Here is a 19,650-nt window from a genome sequence, read left to right as displayed (position 1 = left end):
CATTCTTTCTTTGGCCCAGCAGGGCTCTGCTTTGGGCACCCTTAAAGGGTATTTATCTGCCATTTCAGTCTTTCTTAGGCTAGCTGATCAGCCCTCACTCTTTAAATGTCCTATTGTGAGTGGATTCCTAAAAGTGCTCACCCATTTATTTCCTCCCACTCCATTTATCATGCCTCAATGGGACCTTGATCTTGTACTTACTTAGTTGATGTGTACCCCCTTTGAGCCAATGCATAATTGTCCCTTGCGGCTACTCACCTTCAAAACTGCCTTTCTGGTCGCTATCACCTCTGCTCGCAGGGTGAGTGAGCTTCAGTCCCTTTCCTGAAAACCTCCATACTTGTCTGTGCACCCTGACAAAGTCGTGTTGTGCACTAGGGCTTCCTTCCTTCCTAAGGTGGTTACACCCTTTCATGTAGGCCAGTCCATCACTCTGTCTACTTTCTATGTGCCCCCACACCCCTCCAAAGAGGAGGAGAGACTCCACCATCTGGACCCAAAAAGAGCGTTGGCGTTCTACCTCAATTGTACTAAAGATTTCCGGGTGGACGATGAACTCTTTGGGTATGTGGGTGTGAAAAAAGGGAAGGCAGTGCAAAAGCGTACCATCTCTCGAAGGATGCTTCTTTGCATCAAAATGTGCTACGCTTTGGCCAAAAAAGCAACCTCCTGAAGGCTTGCGTTCTCATTCCACCAGACCAACTGCTGCTTCCACTGCGTTAGCATGCAGTGTTCCTGTCCTAGATATCTGCCAGGCAGCTATGTGGGCGTCCCTGCACACGTTTGCTAAGCACTACTTCCTGGACAGTCGGGTCCGTCGGGACGGCTATTTTGGTTGTTTGGTCCTGCAGGACTTCCTAATATGATCTTGGTTCGCAGCCCACCACCGAGGATGGCATTGCTTGGGTATCTATTCTAAGGTAAGGAATCTGCAACTAGAAGTCTCTAGTAGATGTACAAGTTACTTACCTTTGGTAATGAAATATCTGGTAGAGACATATTCAAGTTGCAGATTCCTTACCGCCCACCCATCCTCCCCTCTTGCGAACTGATTTCTAGGGACAGGGATTCCCCCTTTCAGGTCCTTAGCTCTGGCACACCAACCTCAGTGTTCTTAGCGGCTCTGCGCTTTGGCTTGGAAAGTCGTTAAAAGAAACTGACGTCACTAAGCGAGGGCGGCGTCTATATACTACTCCCGACGTCATCACAGCAACCATGATGCAAACGACGCCCGCGGAGTCGACCGACTCCACCTGTCGACAGGCAAGCATATTGCTCGAAGAAAAATCTCTGGATCCAGTCTGACCCCTGGGGGAAAATTCTAAGGTAAGGAATCTGCAACTAGAATATGTCTCTACCAGATATTTTGTTACAGAAGGTAAGTAACTTGTACTTCAATGTATACCTATCCTCGGTATAGGTCAGCAAAGCAGAATCAGTCTTTGTCCTCAGGACATCAGTCGATCAGCAAGACATCAGGCTCTCAGTCAGGAAAAATATGGACAAAATCATTTTGCATTAAAGATAAGCACATTTCTAGTAAAGACGCACAAGAATGTAATAAACTTTCGGTCAGGAAATGTGGGCAGAATGTCTGTCTCAGAATGAGCGTCGTTATATCAAAGTCACCTAAACTATCCCCTAATTCCCTACTGGTCAGTTAATCGTATGTTCACACTCTGTCCAATAAAACTTCTATACCAAATCTATGAATTCTAATATTTCTCCGTTCTCATATTGTTGATTGGTTCTTCTTACGATGTCCTCATCATCCGGCTTGTTAGGTAGCAATATTGTTGCAGCTTCCACTCTAGTCAGTATCTTCATTGTTCTTGTCCTTGGAAAGTCAGTCTCAAACACATTACGCATAAAATGTTGCATTAGAAAGAACATAATCTCCTAGCAGTTGGTTCTCACAAAAAGCTTCCGTTATGAGCACATTAAAACAATACAATAGACATTTCACAATGTACTTCTCTTGGTCAGCATTTTTACTAAACATTAAGAAATACAGCTTTTGCCTGAGGCCTGGCAAAATAGTCCAAGACACTCGCTAAGTTCAGGCCTACAATTTATTAAGCTAAAGCATATATCATAACCCTTAATATGACATATTACTGCATTAATCTAACACATATTCAATACTTCATAAGTATTAATCATTGATTCCTACACTTTAAGATTGGTGGCAATTCTTCAAGGTCAAATTTTCAAATGTGTGCATTATTTTTTCTATGTTATTTCATTTTCTACATGAACTTATTATTCAAAATACATAAACACTCATTAATCATTTTTATTAAAACACCTGCACTAGCACTTGAAAGCAGCTTCTAAAATCAGAAGTAGAATAAACAGTGATAACCGAGTCCGCCCCCCCTTATGTTAGAAATCCCCGTTCTCCACCCCCTTTCATATAGTTTTTAAACTACGCAACTATAGAAGGTTTACCTTGCTCGTAAACCTAAAATGGTATTGACCTGTCCTTGGCATACTCTGGAGATTTAAAAGCACATACTTAAAAACACTTTGCATTGATTTTTCTAACATAAAAGCTATTTTACTGCTGTTAGAAACAAGTGTGGGTGTGGCCGCTCTTTTGCACCCACATGGGTTTCAAGCTAGAAACACAGCCGCAGAAAATAGTATTTATACTGTTTTCTGTTAGTTTTTTAAAAAAATCTGAATTTGAGGTCCCTGTACCATGCCCCTTATTCTTCAAAAAAAATCCATGCGAGGCGAGAAATCACCTTTAATCATTCCGATGCAGTTTGAATGTCAGTATAGCCCTTTGACAAATTCAATGCATTATTTTAATACTAGAGAGATGCAATGTATTAGAAGCTTGATATTAATAGCAAATCAGCAGCAAACTAGACACCTTCTCTAGAATAGCATTAGAACTATAGATCTGTGACTTCTGGTGTCATGTTGGCATAAATGTTAAAATATTGGAGTTGTTTGTCGAGCTTCAGACAACACTGCCATTTCACTTAACCATACTAATAAAGATTACAATGTGCAAAGTCTATGGACAGGGCTACAATACACCATTCTTTATCCGGTGAACCGCAGTCGCTGTAGTGACTTTTGATTGTTTTGGAGTGAGTTCAAATTGCCTAAAACAGCACTCGCAGTGAGCACATAGTGTGCTAAAATCGTAATAACTTATCAGTTTGAAGTAAAACTCAGTGAAGCCTTTGAAAAGTGCGAATGGGCTTCCTTCAGCAGCCTGCATTATTCCTACCTGCTTATATGCTGACATTTGTGTGGGGTAAACAAACTAACGTAGCGTCTTCTAAAAATGCACAAAACATAGACATCTGTAAAGCTTTCATGTTGGGCAGTAGTTGCTCAAGTCATTTTAGAGTTTTTCCCTTATGTTCCTATTTTGGTAGTTTAACTATCTTATTCTAGTTTGTTGCAGTGCAGGCAAGTGTAAATTACCCCACACTTAATCCTTTGGAGCTGTATGTGTTCAATAAATCTCACTTTTTTTTTTTTATAAATAGTGTTACTAGTGGACTCTAGGCTGTTAACCTTTTAGAATATTGTGAGCCTTTATAAAGATCTGGTTATGCCTTATGATCATGTCCTCTGTAAAGATCTTGCTTCGGAAGGGAAGATATGAAAATCATCAGCATTGTAATAAACAGAGGGGAAGATTCTTTTTGATTTTTGTCTTTACGAACACGCTGTTGCCATTCCAGCGCCATGGGATTATAAACCTATCATTCCAAGGTTCCTTCCTGAAGGATGCTCATGTTCTCTTTCTTTGTTGAGTTTAAGAAAGGTACTTTCCGTATGGAGAGGTAAAAGAGCTAGCCGTGAGTCAGCCTTTTGTTCTCTGTGTTTGTGGATCTCAGATTGAGGTTCTCAACCACATATTAACATTGTTAGTGTGGCTCCACATAATTAGCTTCTAATATATTCTAACTGTAGAGCACTCTTCTTTAAAATAATCCTCCTGTGCCAGACTGGATCCAAAAGCTTTTCACAGCAGTGGATCCGCATGCCAGTAGGGACGTCGATATAGACATCACCTCTGCGTGCTCAGCTCAATTCAAACATTTCTTCAGATGTGGATCTGGAGCTCTGCTTTTATTTCTTCGTCATTCGATTTAACGTTTTGCCAAACAATTTTTTCTTTAAAAATAATCCTAAAACCAGTTTGCAAGGGAACTATGTCCCCTCCAAACACTACAGTATTTAAACTATGCAAGGACTCTTGCAAACAAATGTTTGTCAGAGATCCCCACGAGGTATGCGTTTGGTGTTTGGGCTTGGGACAGCAGTCCAAGTCATTTGAAGAGTGCACCCTCATGAATTTGAAGGGGATCTGGGACCCTGAACTGATGCTGAACATCACTGAAAACCAGAAGAAACTTTGCAAGTATCATGCCCTGTTAAAGTTAAGAGCATGGACTCACTTCAAGTCATCATGTAGGTCAAAGTGTTTGGGTAAGTCCAGGTTTACAACAAAGAGGAAACTCAAGAAGGCTAAGAGGGACTTTTCTCCATCCCTCCACTTTCTGTCTCCAGAGAAGTTGCAAGAGTGTCAATATGCCACCCAGTTTTGTTGCCAGTTCAGAGATTGGTCCACATGTACCCCGAATTCCCCTGGTCCTTGATGAGGTTGCAACAGGTTGAGACTTTCATGGAGGCCATTTTGCACATCTGTGCCACTCTCCCTGTTCCTGCTGGTGCTCCTTTGGGCTCCAAAGATCTGCAGGAGCCTCCAGTCTAGTTTCACTGCTGGAGTCATCCTCGGTTCTGTCTGTGCCCTTCAAACTCACTTCAGGTTTTGCACCAGCATTGGGGCTGAAATCTGCTTGGTACCAAAATCTGCACCAGTCCCTTCAACAGCACTGCTGCCAGCACCGTATGGTAAATTCTGTACTGATGCCAAGGTCTGATTTGAGCCAAAATAGTCACCACCTTGACCAAGGGTGCATCCGGAATCCACACTAACGTGCCCGATCAGTCTGATTCTGACAGAACACTACCCCAGACATAGAGCCACTTTCAGGTGCTCCGCCACCTGCTTGGTTCCAGCTCTGGTCTGAGCCTACCACCATTTGGAGATGACAATGCTAATGATGGGAATGTATCATCCCACACTACCTTGATGACATGTTTGTTCATGCACTTGCAAGTGGCCAGTGGGCTTGATACACCCATTGATAGTGGGTTAATTTCTCCCCTGGACTACCAATAGAAGGCAGTGCTTACTTCTCTATCGTCATTAGACATGTAGTGGAGGTCTTAGGCCTACAAGTTCTCTCTGTTGAGATCAACACTAACATCATTACAGTGGACCTGCAACCTGGTCAGGTGCCTTTTGAGCCCTTGTTGCCCTTTGTCCATGGATGGGCACATGGGCAAAGCCTTCTTCATTCTCACCAGTGAACAGGCAGTTTGCAAGATGCCACAGGTTGCCGGTGCCAGGCGACAATGATTTCCTGAAACCTCAGCTCCTCCCCTATAATGACACTAGGCAGAGTTGAAATAGAGTGAGGCATTCGGGAGACAGATGTCCTCATCAGCCAGCCTAGCATTGAATTTTGGCCCTACACTAGCTGTTTGCTTGGCTGATATACACATGCCCTTAGTGACATAGTCAGCAATATCTTGCTGGCAGTCCCTGAAGACCTTCAGGCCTCCCTGCCACAAACAATTCAGGATGGCTAGATGCAGCTAAAGACGTCATTGGTCTGTTCTAGCCACCACTAGTTTCTTAGGTCAAGCAGTTGGTACCAGCGTGGACTTCTGTTGTCACGTGTGGATGAGAGCTACTAGCTTTTATTTCTGGGGATGTCCAGGCCTCCCTTATATTTAGCCACTTGAGAGGTCTTGCCTTTTAGGCGAGAAAGTGGACTCTGCTCTGGAATGCATTTAGGATGTTCCTTTGCCTTTCAGCTTCTACCACCCAATTCCCTCAGTAGACCCACTCCTTTAGGGGAAATTAGAGAGGGTTGACATACCAACAGTGCCAGCCACCCTTCACTGCTACATCAAGAGCTCCAGTTGCTTTGAGCTAGGGGACTGGGATCAGGCAGACCATGTGCTGGTCAACAGGAACACTGATCCTTTCAGTGCCCCAGCCCTAAGGCAACAGCTTTCAAGCCACTTTAGCTCCTGACCACCCTGTAGGAGGCTGGCCTGCCCCTTTCTCCAGGGGTGGCAAACAATCACATCAGACAAATGGGTACTCCAAATCGGCCAAATGAGCCTGTGCCCTTCCATTCCTTTCCTTCCCACTACATCTTCCATTTGCATTAGAGTGGCTTTCAGAAGACCACTTTGACTGCCTTGAGGCAGGAAGTGCAGAGGTGCTTATTCAACCATACAGAGGGTGCAGTCCTCAGAGGGAATAACATTCAAGCCCTATTTCTGTTTTCTTGAGCTGAAACAGGATGTTGGCCTTTGTCCCATTTTAGTTCTTTGCCCTCTAAATGCCTTTCTGGGAAAAGACAAATTCAAGATGCTCACATTAGCTCATGGTCAGTCTGCCGTCGATCCGGGCGAGTGAATGGGAGCCCTTGACCTGGAGGATGTATAATTTCATACAACCATCTTGCCGTCCCATACATCTAACATGCGGTTCAAGTTAAGCCAACATCATTTTCAATTTGCCATGATTCCCATAGGCATCACCACTGCACCTCGGGTGTTCACAAAAGTGATGGCAGTGGTCACAGCACATCTTCAGAGTCAGGGCTAGAAGTTTTCCCCTTCCTTGATGACTGTCTATAGCTGCCTCAACTCAATTGTAGACCACCTCCAGGTGACAGTAATCCTTATGTCTCTGGGGTTCATGATCAATGTGCTGAAGTCACACCTGACTCCTTTGCAGAGGCTTACTTTTATAGGAGCCATCCTAAATATAGTGCTGTTCAGGTCCTTTTCTCTGTTGCAGTTAGTCCAGGACATTTGGGTTATGATTATGCTTAAGCCTTGGGAATGGTCAGAGAGTGGTTTAGAAGCTTCTTCGCCTGTTGTCCTCCTGCATCCTGCTTTTCGACTGCACCAAGTGGCACATGCAGGCTCTGCATTATATCTGATGTCTCAGTGGGCACAGCACCATAAAAATCTGTCGGATTACATCCAGCTTTAGGTAAAGACTACAATATATAGTGGCGGCTTAGAGACTGCTTTTCCAGCAGCAGACCCCTCTTCCTCACCAGGCAGAGTTGAGTTGGTGATTGATGCATCACTGCTGGGTTGGTGAGGTCTGGAGCAGGGGGTGGAGATCGGAGAAAATAGGTGCCAGATGTATGACCCTTAGTGTTTGCGACTCTCAATTTGCATTTCTTTGTGACTCACAAACACTGATGTACAGCAGTGTCTGAGACACTTTGCAATTCCGCAAGGGATTTGCCTTATTAATATTCATGATTGGCTGGCACTCAAAGGGATGGTGGCCTGCTGGAGTCAGCAGACTACCATGTCTGTGACTGCTTTTTAAATACAGTAGTTTGTTTTTAATGCAGCCCGTTTTCCTTAAAGGAAAATGGGCTGCATTTAAAAAAAAAAAAAAAAAAAAAAAAAAAAAATGAAGTTATCTTTTATATTTTTAAGAGTAGGCAGTGATCCGTGGAACCACCTGCTACTCTGAAAATATATTGGAGGCCCCATCCCCAAAGTTGAAAGGGTCCGCCTCCTCCAAGGAGTCTGTAAAGTATGAATGTTTTGCAACTGCATTTTCGTGGCAAAACATTCAGACATGGCCCTGCGACTCGTTATTTGGAAGGGGTGTACTTTACACACTTCTTCCTAATAGTGACTCGCAATTCCTATTTTGTGAGTCGGTAAAAGCTACTGACTCGCAAAATGGGGTTGCTACATGCCAATATGCATTTTTCTGGTCGCAAATGGCCCAATGGGCCATTTGCGGCCAGTAAAATGTGTTGTACATCTGGCCTCTAGTCTCCAGCGAAAACACAACTCCACATTGATGTGTTACATGGTGCAGGGAATCTGGCAACACATAGGAGAACCCTTGTGAGATCTTATCGCTGAGAACAAGCAGTTCCAAATCTTTTGCATGCTGGTGCATCCAACAAGATGCTCTCTAACAGATTAATTGACGCTTGAATGGAGCACGAGTCTCCTGTATGCCTTTCTACTGCTACTTGTTTTGCCCAGAGTTTGAAAGAAGATCACAAATGACTAGGCGTAAGCCATCCTAGTAGCTCCAGATTGGGCCACAGGAGTGTGGAACTCTGAATGCTGGCTCATCTGTTCCCTAATAAGGATAATGTTTTGAGATAATATTTTGTCTGGGCAAGTAGTGCATCCTGGTCTCCACAATTTACACCTCCTTGCATGGAGACTGATCAACGGCATTTCAGTGAATTTGTGCTACCTATTGAGGTTGTGGATGTTGTTCTTGCTGCATAGTGCCCCTCTACAAAATCCTTTTAAGTAGGGGGCTAGGACAAGTTTGTGGCCAGGTGTGGAGCCTGCAACATGGACTCATTAAAGGCTAAACATTGAAGTTGTATTATTTGTTTTGTCTTTGGCTTAGCAAGAAATTACAGTGGACAGCATTAAAGGTTATCTTTTGTCCCTTTTAGTCTTTTTTGTGTTTGCTGGACCAGCTGCCCTTGTTTTTGTGATGAAGTTTTTAAAAGTATTGACACATATGTTTCCCCCAAAACCTCTTGTGATGCCACAGTGGGATCCTAGGTTGGTCCCACTTTCTCCTTGTGTTCTTTCTTCGACCAACACACAGCTGTTTGTTGCTTCCCCTCACTTTGAAAACTGTTTCTTGTCTTGGTTATTTCATTCCACCGTCTGAATGAGCTTCACACATTCTTGGTGCAGCTCCCTTACTCCACTTGTTTTCTAGACAAACTGGTGTTGCGGACCAGAGTGGACTTTTTGCTAAACTTCCTTTTCATGTTCTGCAATCTATCAGCCTCTCAACATTCTGTGCTCCACCTCACCCCTTGAAAAAAGAAACCCTCCATCGGATAGGCTCAAGAGAGTTTGAGCTGTTAAATCAGTCACACCAAAGACAATCGAGTAGGTGATCAGCTCTTCAGGTTCTCTGGGGCAAAAAAAGGCAGGTGATGCAGAAAAGGACTTAATGCAGAGTTGGACAAAGATTTGGTATGTGTTGGCCAAGAAGAAGCCCTCCAAATGATTGTGAGCTCAGTCCACCGGGTCCAAGGCTGCTGCTACTATTGCCATGTTGGCATGTAGAGTGCCTGTTCTGGACATGTCAGTTTTGGGCATTTTTCATTTTTTTTTTGTCTGACCCATTCCCTACACATTCCACCTTGAGAGGTACTGCTTTGGTATCTATTATAAAGGGGAGGAATCGGCTGTTAGAAGTATCCATCAAAAGAACAAGTTACTTACCTTTGGTAATGCTTTTCTGGTGGCTACTCTCACTGTATTCCTCACTGCCTTCCCACCTCCCCATTCTCTAAAATGGTCACTTTACTATCTGAAAAGGTCTCCATCTACAGATCTGCACACTGGTACCTTTGATTACGTTTTGGACTCTGCATCATAGGGCGCAGACAGAGTTGAGAAACTGGCAGCATACAATGGTGGAGTCCATACTGGGGTGAAATGAAGTCAATTCAAAGTCGCACAATGCCACTAACTGGCACATGGGAGCTCTGCTGTGAAAAACTTTCAGATCCAATCTGGAATATGGGTTAGTCTAAAGGTAAGGATTCTGCAGTTAAATAGGTAATCCACCATAAGGGGAATGTAAATAACTTGTTCTTCAGAGTTTTCAAAGAACGTGGAAGTGAGGAAATTAAGGTGCTGAAAATCAATAAGTGTCTCATATCTTTTTGCTTATTTTCCTGATCACATTTACAGTTACCAACGTTTTCATGGTTTGGGGGGTACTGGAGAGAGTGGCTAATATTTCAAATGGTTTTCCATCAGATTGGTTTTATGATCAAAGAAATGCATGGTTGCCAAATGGTAACTGGGTACCCTAAATTCCTAGCCCATAAACAGGTGCTTTCACGCAGTTTGTTTTAGCAATTTTTATTTTCCTTCGTCGAATTTCTGATGCACAAGTGACATAAATATGACCAGGTGACCAGTAATCAATACTGTGCCTCTCTCAGACATGTTTTGTAAAATTTACGGCTAGAAATGTTATATTATCCTGTAACCTATGCTCGTGAACATTGTATGCTTCATTAAAATGATTCTTTTTATAGTGTTTGTCATTGGCCCCTTTCTGTGTCTGCATGCTTTGTCTATGTGCTTATTTTAGGCGGTGTGAGTGTTCGGTGTTATTTACATTATTGTCAGTATGTCCTTTAAGTGTTGTGGCTCGGCTGAGGAACACAGCTTCTGATGGAATTTTATCTTTTTACGTACTTGACTTATGGAGTACAGAAGACGTTTTGAAATATCTGTTTCTAGCCATTCTTAATGCTGTATGCTGCACACTTCACATTTAAACAGATAGTATATGTTATGAGAAGTGGAAATCAATGACTCTATTGTTTTTTTTATTTATTATTAAAATGTGTATGTTTTCTTCATTTGCACAGGTGCAGCCAAGCTCTATGCATACTGGATAGTGGTGAACTTCCGAGAGGCTTACAACCTGTTTGCTGTGAATGGCATCCTCTTCAATCATGAAAGCCCCAGGAGAGGTTAGCATTGTGCTGTGTTGCAAGTTCTGTATGCATCAGCACACAGAGGAAGTGCATCGTGGGTCTTTTGCGCATCCATTTGTGTTTCCCTAGATCCTACAGAAAATGTGTGTTGTCTTGCCTCCAGTCAATTTCTGGGAAATGTGCTGTGCTATAAATCTATAAAATGAGATCTGCACTGCTATGAAGAATATTCTTTTGGTAATCTTTGTAACAAGTGTGATTATCCTCATGGGATTGTACTAAATGTTTACGCCACAGAGGTCTTTGCATCTTCTGAGAAATAAGTTCTTGCTCTGCAAGTTCCAGTTGACAGCCAAAGCGTTATGAAAACACAAGTACAATCGCTGTTATATCTGGGTTAGTTAACTTCCCACTCGTCTTGTTCTCCATAAACAATGACTTTTTGTCCAGTGTAACAGAACAACATCCAGACAGCAGGGAATTGTGTCCTTTTCTCATGTGAATCGACCGACACCGTACTAAAAAAACTCTTGTTCTTAGTAAACCCAAACGTAAATGACACATTTTAAAATTGAGGTTGGCTCGCAGGATAGTCTTCTTCTTATGCCAAGCACTTTTTTCTTGTGCCAAAGGTTTATTTGGCGTGTACATCTCAGGAGATCAAGGATGGTGTCCTTAGTGCAGATGTTTGTTTTATCATGTGCTAGGTTAATTTGTATGTACTGGGACAGTAAACAAGTGCAGGTCGGAGTAACTCCTAAATTTTTCTACGGTTGTCGAGTGACTAGTGGACACCCAACCTTAGGTCTTTTTTTGTGCGAGATGTATGCTTTTATCCGTTATGACATTTAGGCTATAACGTCAACCATATTGCGTTTTTAACAGAAGGTCCTAACATACGCTTTAAATTTGGAAGACCTAAAGGTCTCCCCACGCAAGCATTGTATTTTCAAGCAGAGGTGTTCACTACATGATGCAGAGTATGCCTTGTATGCCACAGTTTCCTCTCAGCTACTTAAGGTGTTTGTGATATTTTGACCTATGTATATGAACCAGGGAGTTACTAGAATTTGTAAGCCTTTTACATCTGTGATTATTCCCTTCCATATTGTTAAACACTTTTTCTTTACTATTTTTGAAAGCAGAATCACGTTTGTTCTTCTTTATACTGCACTTACGTAACTGACCATTGCAACAGCAAAAATGCCCTTTTTGATGTACAAAACCATGAACGTCAATTCACTGAAAGGCCAGGAGTAGAAGATGTGACATTACACGCCATTCGACCTTATACATTCACTCACACACAGATGTTTATACATAATCTCACATACACATACTCTCTCACATAAACTCACTTACCTGCATGCACACACAACATACATTTAAAAGCATTTTTACTTACCTCAACGGCCAGGGTGGGTTATATTATAGCTAATTGTACTCCTTTCTTTATTGCAGTAATAGTGAATAATATACTGTTATTCAATATTAGTGTAATACAAAAATGACAAAAAACAAAGATTGGAGCCCCAGCCAGTGTTCTTAAGGAGGAAGGGCTCCTGTGTTTCTGGCACTGATTTTGCAACCTCTGAAGCCAGGGGTCTCAAAAGCAGTGCTTGGGGTCCCAAGGGGAAAGCTAGGGGTCACAGCTGCGACCCCTAAATTGATGTCCATGTAGAAAGCCCAAATTATGAATCAGTAAATTGTTACCGAATTGCAATTTGGGTATTTGCGATTTGGTGTTTGGAAGGGGTGTGCTTATGGTGTCCCTTCCCAACAACGATTCACAGAGCTGTATATAAATAATGTCGCAAAACATTCACAATTACCGCCAACCCAAAGTTGGTGGTAACCCAGTTGCAAATGGAAAGGGGTCTCCAAGGGACTCCCTCCCCTTTGTGAATGGTTGAATAAATATTTTTAAGAGCATTCCCCGCTCTTAAAAAATGAAACTAAATGTTTCATTTTTCTCTTTTTAAACACATCCTGTTTTAATTCAAGGAAAACAGGCTACATTAAAAAAATATATTTTAAAAATGGATTGCTTTGTTTTAAAGCAATCACAGACATGGTGGTCTGCTGACCCCAGCCGGTCACTATCCCTGTGATGGCAGTGAATCCTAGCAGGTCGCAAATTGTGGCCTACCTCATGAATAGGCACGAGGTAGGCCTATTTGTGGCCCAATACGAAAAGTTAATTAAACTCAAAAGAGTTTCATACTTTAGGAATAGCGATTCGCAGAAAATCACAATTAGGAAATTGCTGTTCTTAATCTTCGTACATCTTGCCCTTAATTCCTGTGAATTTGGCCATTCATTACACCATTTGTCATATTTGTTGGCACCAGACGAACCCCAACATTGTAGTATAGCAGTCCTGCTTTAGCCTTCTTCCATTGTTTGAGGTAAGTCACAACGTCTTTGCTCCAAAGCGTTGTTGCCTTGGTCGCTAATACTTGGCATCCACTGCTATTGACAGTACCAAACTCTTTTGGCCAGTTTACTCAATTTCAGTTGCAGACGGTGTCCATTCTCATGTTTTAACTTGATCATTCACTTTTGTTTAAGCTCAGTCTTCTTGTAGGCACAAACTAACAAAGAAATTCCATAAAAAAAAAAAAAGGCTAGGCCTACGGTTGATTTGCTTTTATTTCTGGGAAGAAAAAAATGCACATCCAAAACAAATCTCTGCACTAGTTGCAGCATAGTTCGCCATTATTGATACCAGGCCATAGTGGGCACTGCAATTAGCATTTATGCCCATTGCATGTGCATTTAGGAGAATGCTTCTTAGGAACCCCATTCCTGATGCCTCTGTCCCAACCCACTTTCACACACCTGATGATGATTTGGGGACTAGCAGGTCAGAGTATGGTACCATAGGGTTTGGTGTGCACTCCTAACTTGCATTCTGTGGGTTCCACACAACTCTAGCAATCCAGCTAGGCCTTTAGTTCCTTCTCTGCTGCCTCTGGGTTTTTTCAGCAATCCATGAGTTAGACGCCCTGGTGGATGTAGTAGATCTACAGCCATATTACTGCTGATGAGCCTTTTCAGTGGGGCATTCTCATTCAGTACTTCAGAACTTGGAATATCCATTGAGCATAGTCCTCCAAAGAAGCAGGGTCATACCTGGGACTGTAGTATAGCCTGCTAATATTTCACAGTCTCTAAAAATTGGCAGTAAGTGAGCTGGATTATTGTGGTGAGTTTTTCAGTTGAAGAATAACCATAAAAGATCTGGACAGCTTTTTTAAAGCATTAACACCTTCAACGTTTTAAATCAGTATTCAGCTTTCAGTGATATGTTTTTAATTTATAGATTAATGTTTTTCACACATGCATGACATTTTGTGAATGCTTCTGTAGACCATAAATCACACAGAAGGGGCTTGTTTGCATAGTTCCAACACTGCTTCCAAGCTGCCAGCTTTACCAGTGTTACCTATTGTCTGTGACACAGATGTATTGTATTGTATTGTAATTGTAATAGTATTTATATAGCGCTTACTACCCCTGACGAGGCGTCAAAGCGATTTTCGGTGAGTAGCATGCTACTCTGGAACCCAACAAGAATTAGTGATAGATTAGTATTGGGAAATAATGAGTACAGTTTTAGTATTATGATGAGTTAATCTGAGCCGCGGATATGAGAGTTTGTTAGTTAGATTGACTGGCGTAATGGAGGGGTGGAGGAGGAAAGAAATCCAGAAGTATTAATTTGGAGTATATCCTTCATTTACTCAACCCAAAGGCTTGGGATGAGTAAAGGGGGATGGAGGAGGGAAGAGTATGTGGAAGGGTTAGGGAGAGCATAGTAGCAGGGATAAATGAGGGAGAATTTAGTAGGGTTGTGTGGGAGGTCACGGTAGTAGAGTGAGGTTTGGTGAGTTAGATGTGGAAGCGAAGGGAGGAGCTTAGGCAGAGTTATTTAGGAGATGAAAGTTGTTGAAAGGATTTGGGATGAGTCAGAGTGGGAATGGAGGATAGTTTGATAGATACATGACATATGATGATGGGTAGATAAGTGTGATAAGATGAGAGCAGGAATTCATAGATATCTAGTATAACAACCCACCCAGGAGCCATGCATTGACCCGGTCAGACGCGGCGAGAAGGCTTTGTTTGGCGCCTTTTGCTTTTAAGCACTAGGAAGCACATGTTTTAAATTAATCTTTAAAAATTCATATCTGCGGTTCCAAACATTGGATTCTTGTTGTTTTGGTGTGATTTTAAAGATACAAATATTTTCTATTTTTCTAAATTGGTGTTGGATTTTTATTGTGTGTTCTGTCTTTATTGACTGTTTTGTAAATATTAAGTGCTTTACAAACCTGTCTCCTAAGTTAAGCTTAACTGCTCGGGAGCCAAGCTACCAAGACTTGAGCAAGAATTAAGTTATTGAGACCTTGACTGGGCCTTATGTGTGAGTGCAGCTTTATTACTAGCTGTAGGTACCTACCTACCTGCACCTGCTAATAGTCCACCTTCCAACACCCAAATCGTAAGAAGGCCTTCACTTACCCAACATCTATATGCATATACCACATGCCTCACCTTCTGTGGTCCAAACAGCTCTGGATTCTTATTGACATGTCGAAGAGCTGCCAGGGCATGCTCATGGTCCTGGAACTCCACAAATGCGTGGCCCAAGGACTGACCTTTGGAATTCCCAGCAACACCTTTAAGGTCACGCATCACCCAACACTCCTTAAGCACAGGCAGCCACGTACAAGGACTGTCTCTAACCACCCTGACAGGGTGCCACACAGTTCATCCCTACAGTTACACATGCAGGCAGCCACGTACGTAAATGTAATTTGTACTGCATTTTTGCCATTTTTGGGAGCCTGCCTAAAGATGACAATCGACCTTATTTGTAGGTCATGTCCGCTCAATGTGAACAATTAAATGTCTAATATACAAAGTTTCATTCCTTCCTTTCCTCTGGTGCCCATCTGGTGGTGGTTGGTGGTTCCAAAGCACAGACACGTTTGAGAAAAGAGACTGATCTCTTCTGAGGCTGGCTACCTTCTCTCAGAGAGACCTAAAAGTAGACCTTTGCCTAAAAAAGAGAAAATAAAAACGGTCGTCCAGTTGTCATCTTCATGGAGTCTGTATTACGGAGGCAGGAACATGAGTGTGTATGCAGTTGTGACATACTTGATACATACTTGTGAATACTTAGCCCTATCTCTTGCATGATGTATAGCATAATGAACGTATGCCAGAAATAATTTTTTTATGCCTTGTTCGTGTAAGGGAATACCCCATCACTGACAACTAACAGTATATTTTATGACTAAGGGGACTGTTCCCTTACTAAATAGGTGCCACCACTGTGGCCACAGTGAAAGGTAGAGCATCCCCTCTGCTGAAACCGATGACTCTCAATGATAAATTGTTCACAGAAACACAGCCTTCCATGGCATGATGTTGAGTGTTTGCCTCAAGTTCTTGTTAATTTCTAGTTGCCGATTTTATCATGTCTGTCATAAATACAGTTGGAGCCTGGTATTGGATTCAGACTTCAAACCCCTGCCAGGTTTGAGTTAACTTGGCATACCCCTCTCCACTTAAATCAAGGGTATACTTATTTATGGTTAGTTTCCTCAGTCAAAATCTTCCCTTCTCCCTGGATAACAGTGAAATGTGTACAGGAGTTAGACAATTCCTCTAGTTTGCGGTAGTGTCTCAAAATAAAAGTTTACCTTAAACCAAGGCACGCATTTCCATCTTAAGAAGCTGTCCAAATCCACATTTTTTTACTGAAAAATACTTCAAATAAGGATAAAGTGGCATAACCCTCCAAAGACGCCATGAGAATGGCCACGTGCCTTCAATAATGTACACTAGGACGAACGCCCCTAACTAGTCATTGCTCAGTCTGTCAAATAAACAATTCATTTTTTAACTTTCTAATGTTTTGCCACCTCGGCCTCTCTACCCACGCCAATTCAGATAGTTAACTTGCACCAGTAGTGAGGGTGTTCAAGCCCGAACACACTTAGGAAAGCTGAGCCACCATGCATGCCTGTTTTTGTACGCGTGGCCTGCTATTCGTGATCCCCCCAGGAAATCAGCATTGTCATGTCCCCTGGGAGTACTACAGGGTTTTGCTTTGCTCCACCATGAAAGTGTGGACCCAGTAATAGAGGAGGGGGAGTGCTGCCTTTCAGCAGGCTCTGTGAAGATTTGATTGATTGATTGCTGCATGGTGGGGGTTTAACCTGTATTGTAGGGGCTTATGCCTTTTTAACTGCACGCACTGTAGATGGTGTACAGACAGTTGTAGCAGATATGTTTATTTTCCCCATAATCATACCTAATCTTACTGTGTGTAGGTTGATAGCTGTTACATTTTTAGAATGGTTTTAGTGTGAGTTTATGTTCTGATGTCCATAAACTGATGTGGATGGTGTCTTCTGAGTTGATGCAATAATCACCACTTGTGAAGGAGGTTCAGGCTTAGCTTGTTTTTGTATAAATGTGCACATGTCTGCAACTCTGCAAACCCACTACATCATCTGTGAGGAGTGATGGAAATCCACATCACTTTCTGCCGTTTCAGAGTGTTCCTCAGGAATGTTGGTCTGGCCAGAATTAGTTTGGTTGCCTTAGGCCATTCTGTCCTCAAATCTACACATCATCAGTTACCTCTAGTCAAGATGTCCAAACTCTATGCATCTCAGTGTGCTTCTGTGGTTTTCTGCTTTGTGTTGTTCTTGACATTGTCTTGACACTGAAGAGACCCTGCTAAAGATGTCTGCAGTCTCTCTCTCCTGTTCAGTCTCATCATTTGGTGCTACATACACCCCTCCAATGAGGAAGACGTTCTCTACAGTAGTTGGTAGGAAATTTTGATTTTAATTGTGGCAGAGTTTGTGATTGGACAATTTCCTCATATGTGACATAAATGAAGGCTCTTCTCAGACAGTATTCTGTATTCACCTGGACTTCAAAGAATATCAATAGCACCAGCTTGAGCACCTCTTTGACCAGGACTCTGAGGTTGCTGTTCTTTCTTAAGATTGTGACTTGGCCTTGAACACTGGAGAAGCTTTATTGATGTGCCCTACCATGGAGTGGTGCTGCTGGACCTCCCAGGAGAGGAACTACCTTAACTTGGAGGAAGAGTCTGAAGACCAGCTGATTCTACAGAGGAGGTGACTCATGAGATTCTCCAGACCCAGTGCCCTGCAGCCACACAAATCTGCAATTGGGTTGCTTTGACTGAAACTGACAACATCTATGTCAACATCTGTGTCAAGTGAGTGTCTCTCAGACATGCTTGTAACTATTTAAGAACTGATATGATTGTTTTGTAGCTCAGAATGACATTCGAGAGAGCTTGTGCTTAGCTTTCATCTATCTGATGTCACTTGGAACATCTTACTGGAGGAGAACTGTTGAACCTGGCCTTTTTTGCAAGGTTATCCCCAAACTTTTTGCTGCCTTCTATTTTTTTTTTTTTACTGGTTTTCTTTGGCTGTAGGATTCTGGGCACTTTACCACTGCTAACCAGTGCTAAAGTGCATGTGCTCTCTGTCTAAAATGTATTTGTGATTGGTTATCCATGGTTGATATATTTGATTTACTAGTAAGTCCCTAGGATAGTGCACCAGGTGTGCCCAGGGCCTGTAAATCAAATGCTACTTACTAGTGGGCCTGCAGCATGGATTGTGCCACCCACATGAGTAGCCTTGCAAACATGTCTCAGAACTGCCATTGCAGTGCCTCTGTGTACAGTTTTACACTGCCATGTCGACCTGGCAAGTTCATCCACTTGCCAAGCCCAAATCTTCCATTTTACTACTTGTAAATCACCCCTAAGTTAGGCCCAAGGCAGCCCTATGGGCATGTTGCAGTGTATTTAAAAGGTAGGACATCTACTGATGTGCTTTACATGTCCTCATACTGAAACACTACTAAATTGTTTTTCACTGTTGCAAGGACTGTCTCGCTCATAAGTTAACATGGGTTATTGCCTTGAAACATATTTTGTGTTTAATTTCCTATCTGGAGCAGATAGATATATGGAGTTTTGGGTCTCTGAGCTCACACTTTAAACATATATATGTTGGTGAAGTTGGTTTTTGAATTGTAAGTTTGAAAATGCCACTTTTAGAAAGTGGGCACTTTCTTGCTTAGTCATTCTGTGTGCCTATGCTTGTCTGTGGAAGATGCGTCTGGGTCAGAAAGACAGTTGGGCTGTTTGTGAATTCACTCTAGACAGTCGCACAAAGGGAGCACAGGTGTGCCCTGCATTTCCTGATGAGTCTTCCTGAGCTAAAGTGCTGGGTAGAGCTGACACTTGCATCTGAATAGGGTTGTGCCTGTCCTCACGCAAAGCTGTCTCCAACCCCCTGGAGTGTGCTACAAAGAGAAATTCCAAGCATCGACTCACTGCGTCATTTCCAGCCAATGCATTGCTGGAAGGATTCAACGCATCGCAGCTGTCTGCACTGGAATGTGGTCCCCGCTTGACACAGCGACAACGGTTTTCAACGCAGGCCTCAGCTTTCCGTTGCAGCACGTCAAAAGAACCACTGCTGCGTGAGTTTTGAGCACTACTGTAGTCCGTGATGCACTGCCATGACTCATCGCTGTGAGATCGACGCATTGCTGCTTGACTTTCAACACATCGTCCCTGAGCACCATTTTCTTCGACACCGCACTGCAGTATGGAACCAACTCTTTGAGCTGCGTGTGACGCATCACCTCCCCTGCCTAGCAGTAAGGAACCAACGCATCACCTCCTCTGCAACAGTAAGGAACCGATGCATCTCTGGCTCTTTCAACGCATCACCTCTCCTGTGGCCGGCACCATCTTTGTTTTTGACGCATCCAATGTACTTTGCCTTTGTATAACGCTTCATTGATTTCAAGGAACTGCATTTGCTTTTAATCTTTTAAAAATGATATCTTTGCTTGAGTACGTTGGATTTTTGTTGTTTTGGTCATGTTCTACTCAAATATTGGCTATTTTTCTAAACTGGTGTGGGGTACTTTTGTGGTGTTGTCACGGTTTTTGTGTGTGTGT

At 42.6% G+C, this 19,650-nt stretch overlaps 1 protein-coding gene across 1 annotated transcript in view; it reads left to right on the top strand.

The window, feature by feature from the left end:
• The window catches only part of GMDS (GDP-mannose 4,6-dehydratase), a 1,419,543-nt gene that overhangs the window by 568,799 nt on the left and 831,094 nt on the right, over positions 1-19,650 (top strand). The window contains exon 6 of the mRNA XM_069217866.1: positions 10,536-10,640. Within this exon, the coding sequence (XP_069073967.1) occupies positions 10,536-10,640 (105 nt within the window). The remainder of the gene's footprint in view (positions 1-10,535; positions 10,641-19,650) is intronic.

The sequence above is a fragment of the Pleurodeles waltl genome, chromosome 2_1 (genome assembly GCF_031143425.1).
Source record: "Pleurodeles waltl isolate 20211129_DDA chromosome 2_1, aPleWal1.hap1.20221129, whole genome shotgun sequence".
Lineage (NCBI taxonomy): Eukaryota > Metazoa > Chordata > Amphibia > Caudata > Salamandridae > Pleurodeles > Pleurodeles waltl.
Note: the sequence above shows the minus strand (reverse complement) of the source record. Positions and strands in the feature narration are given on the sequence as shown.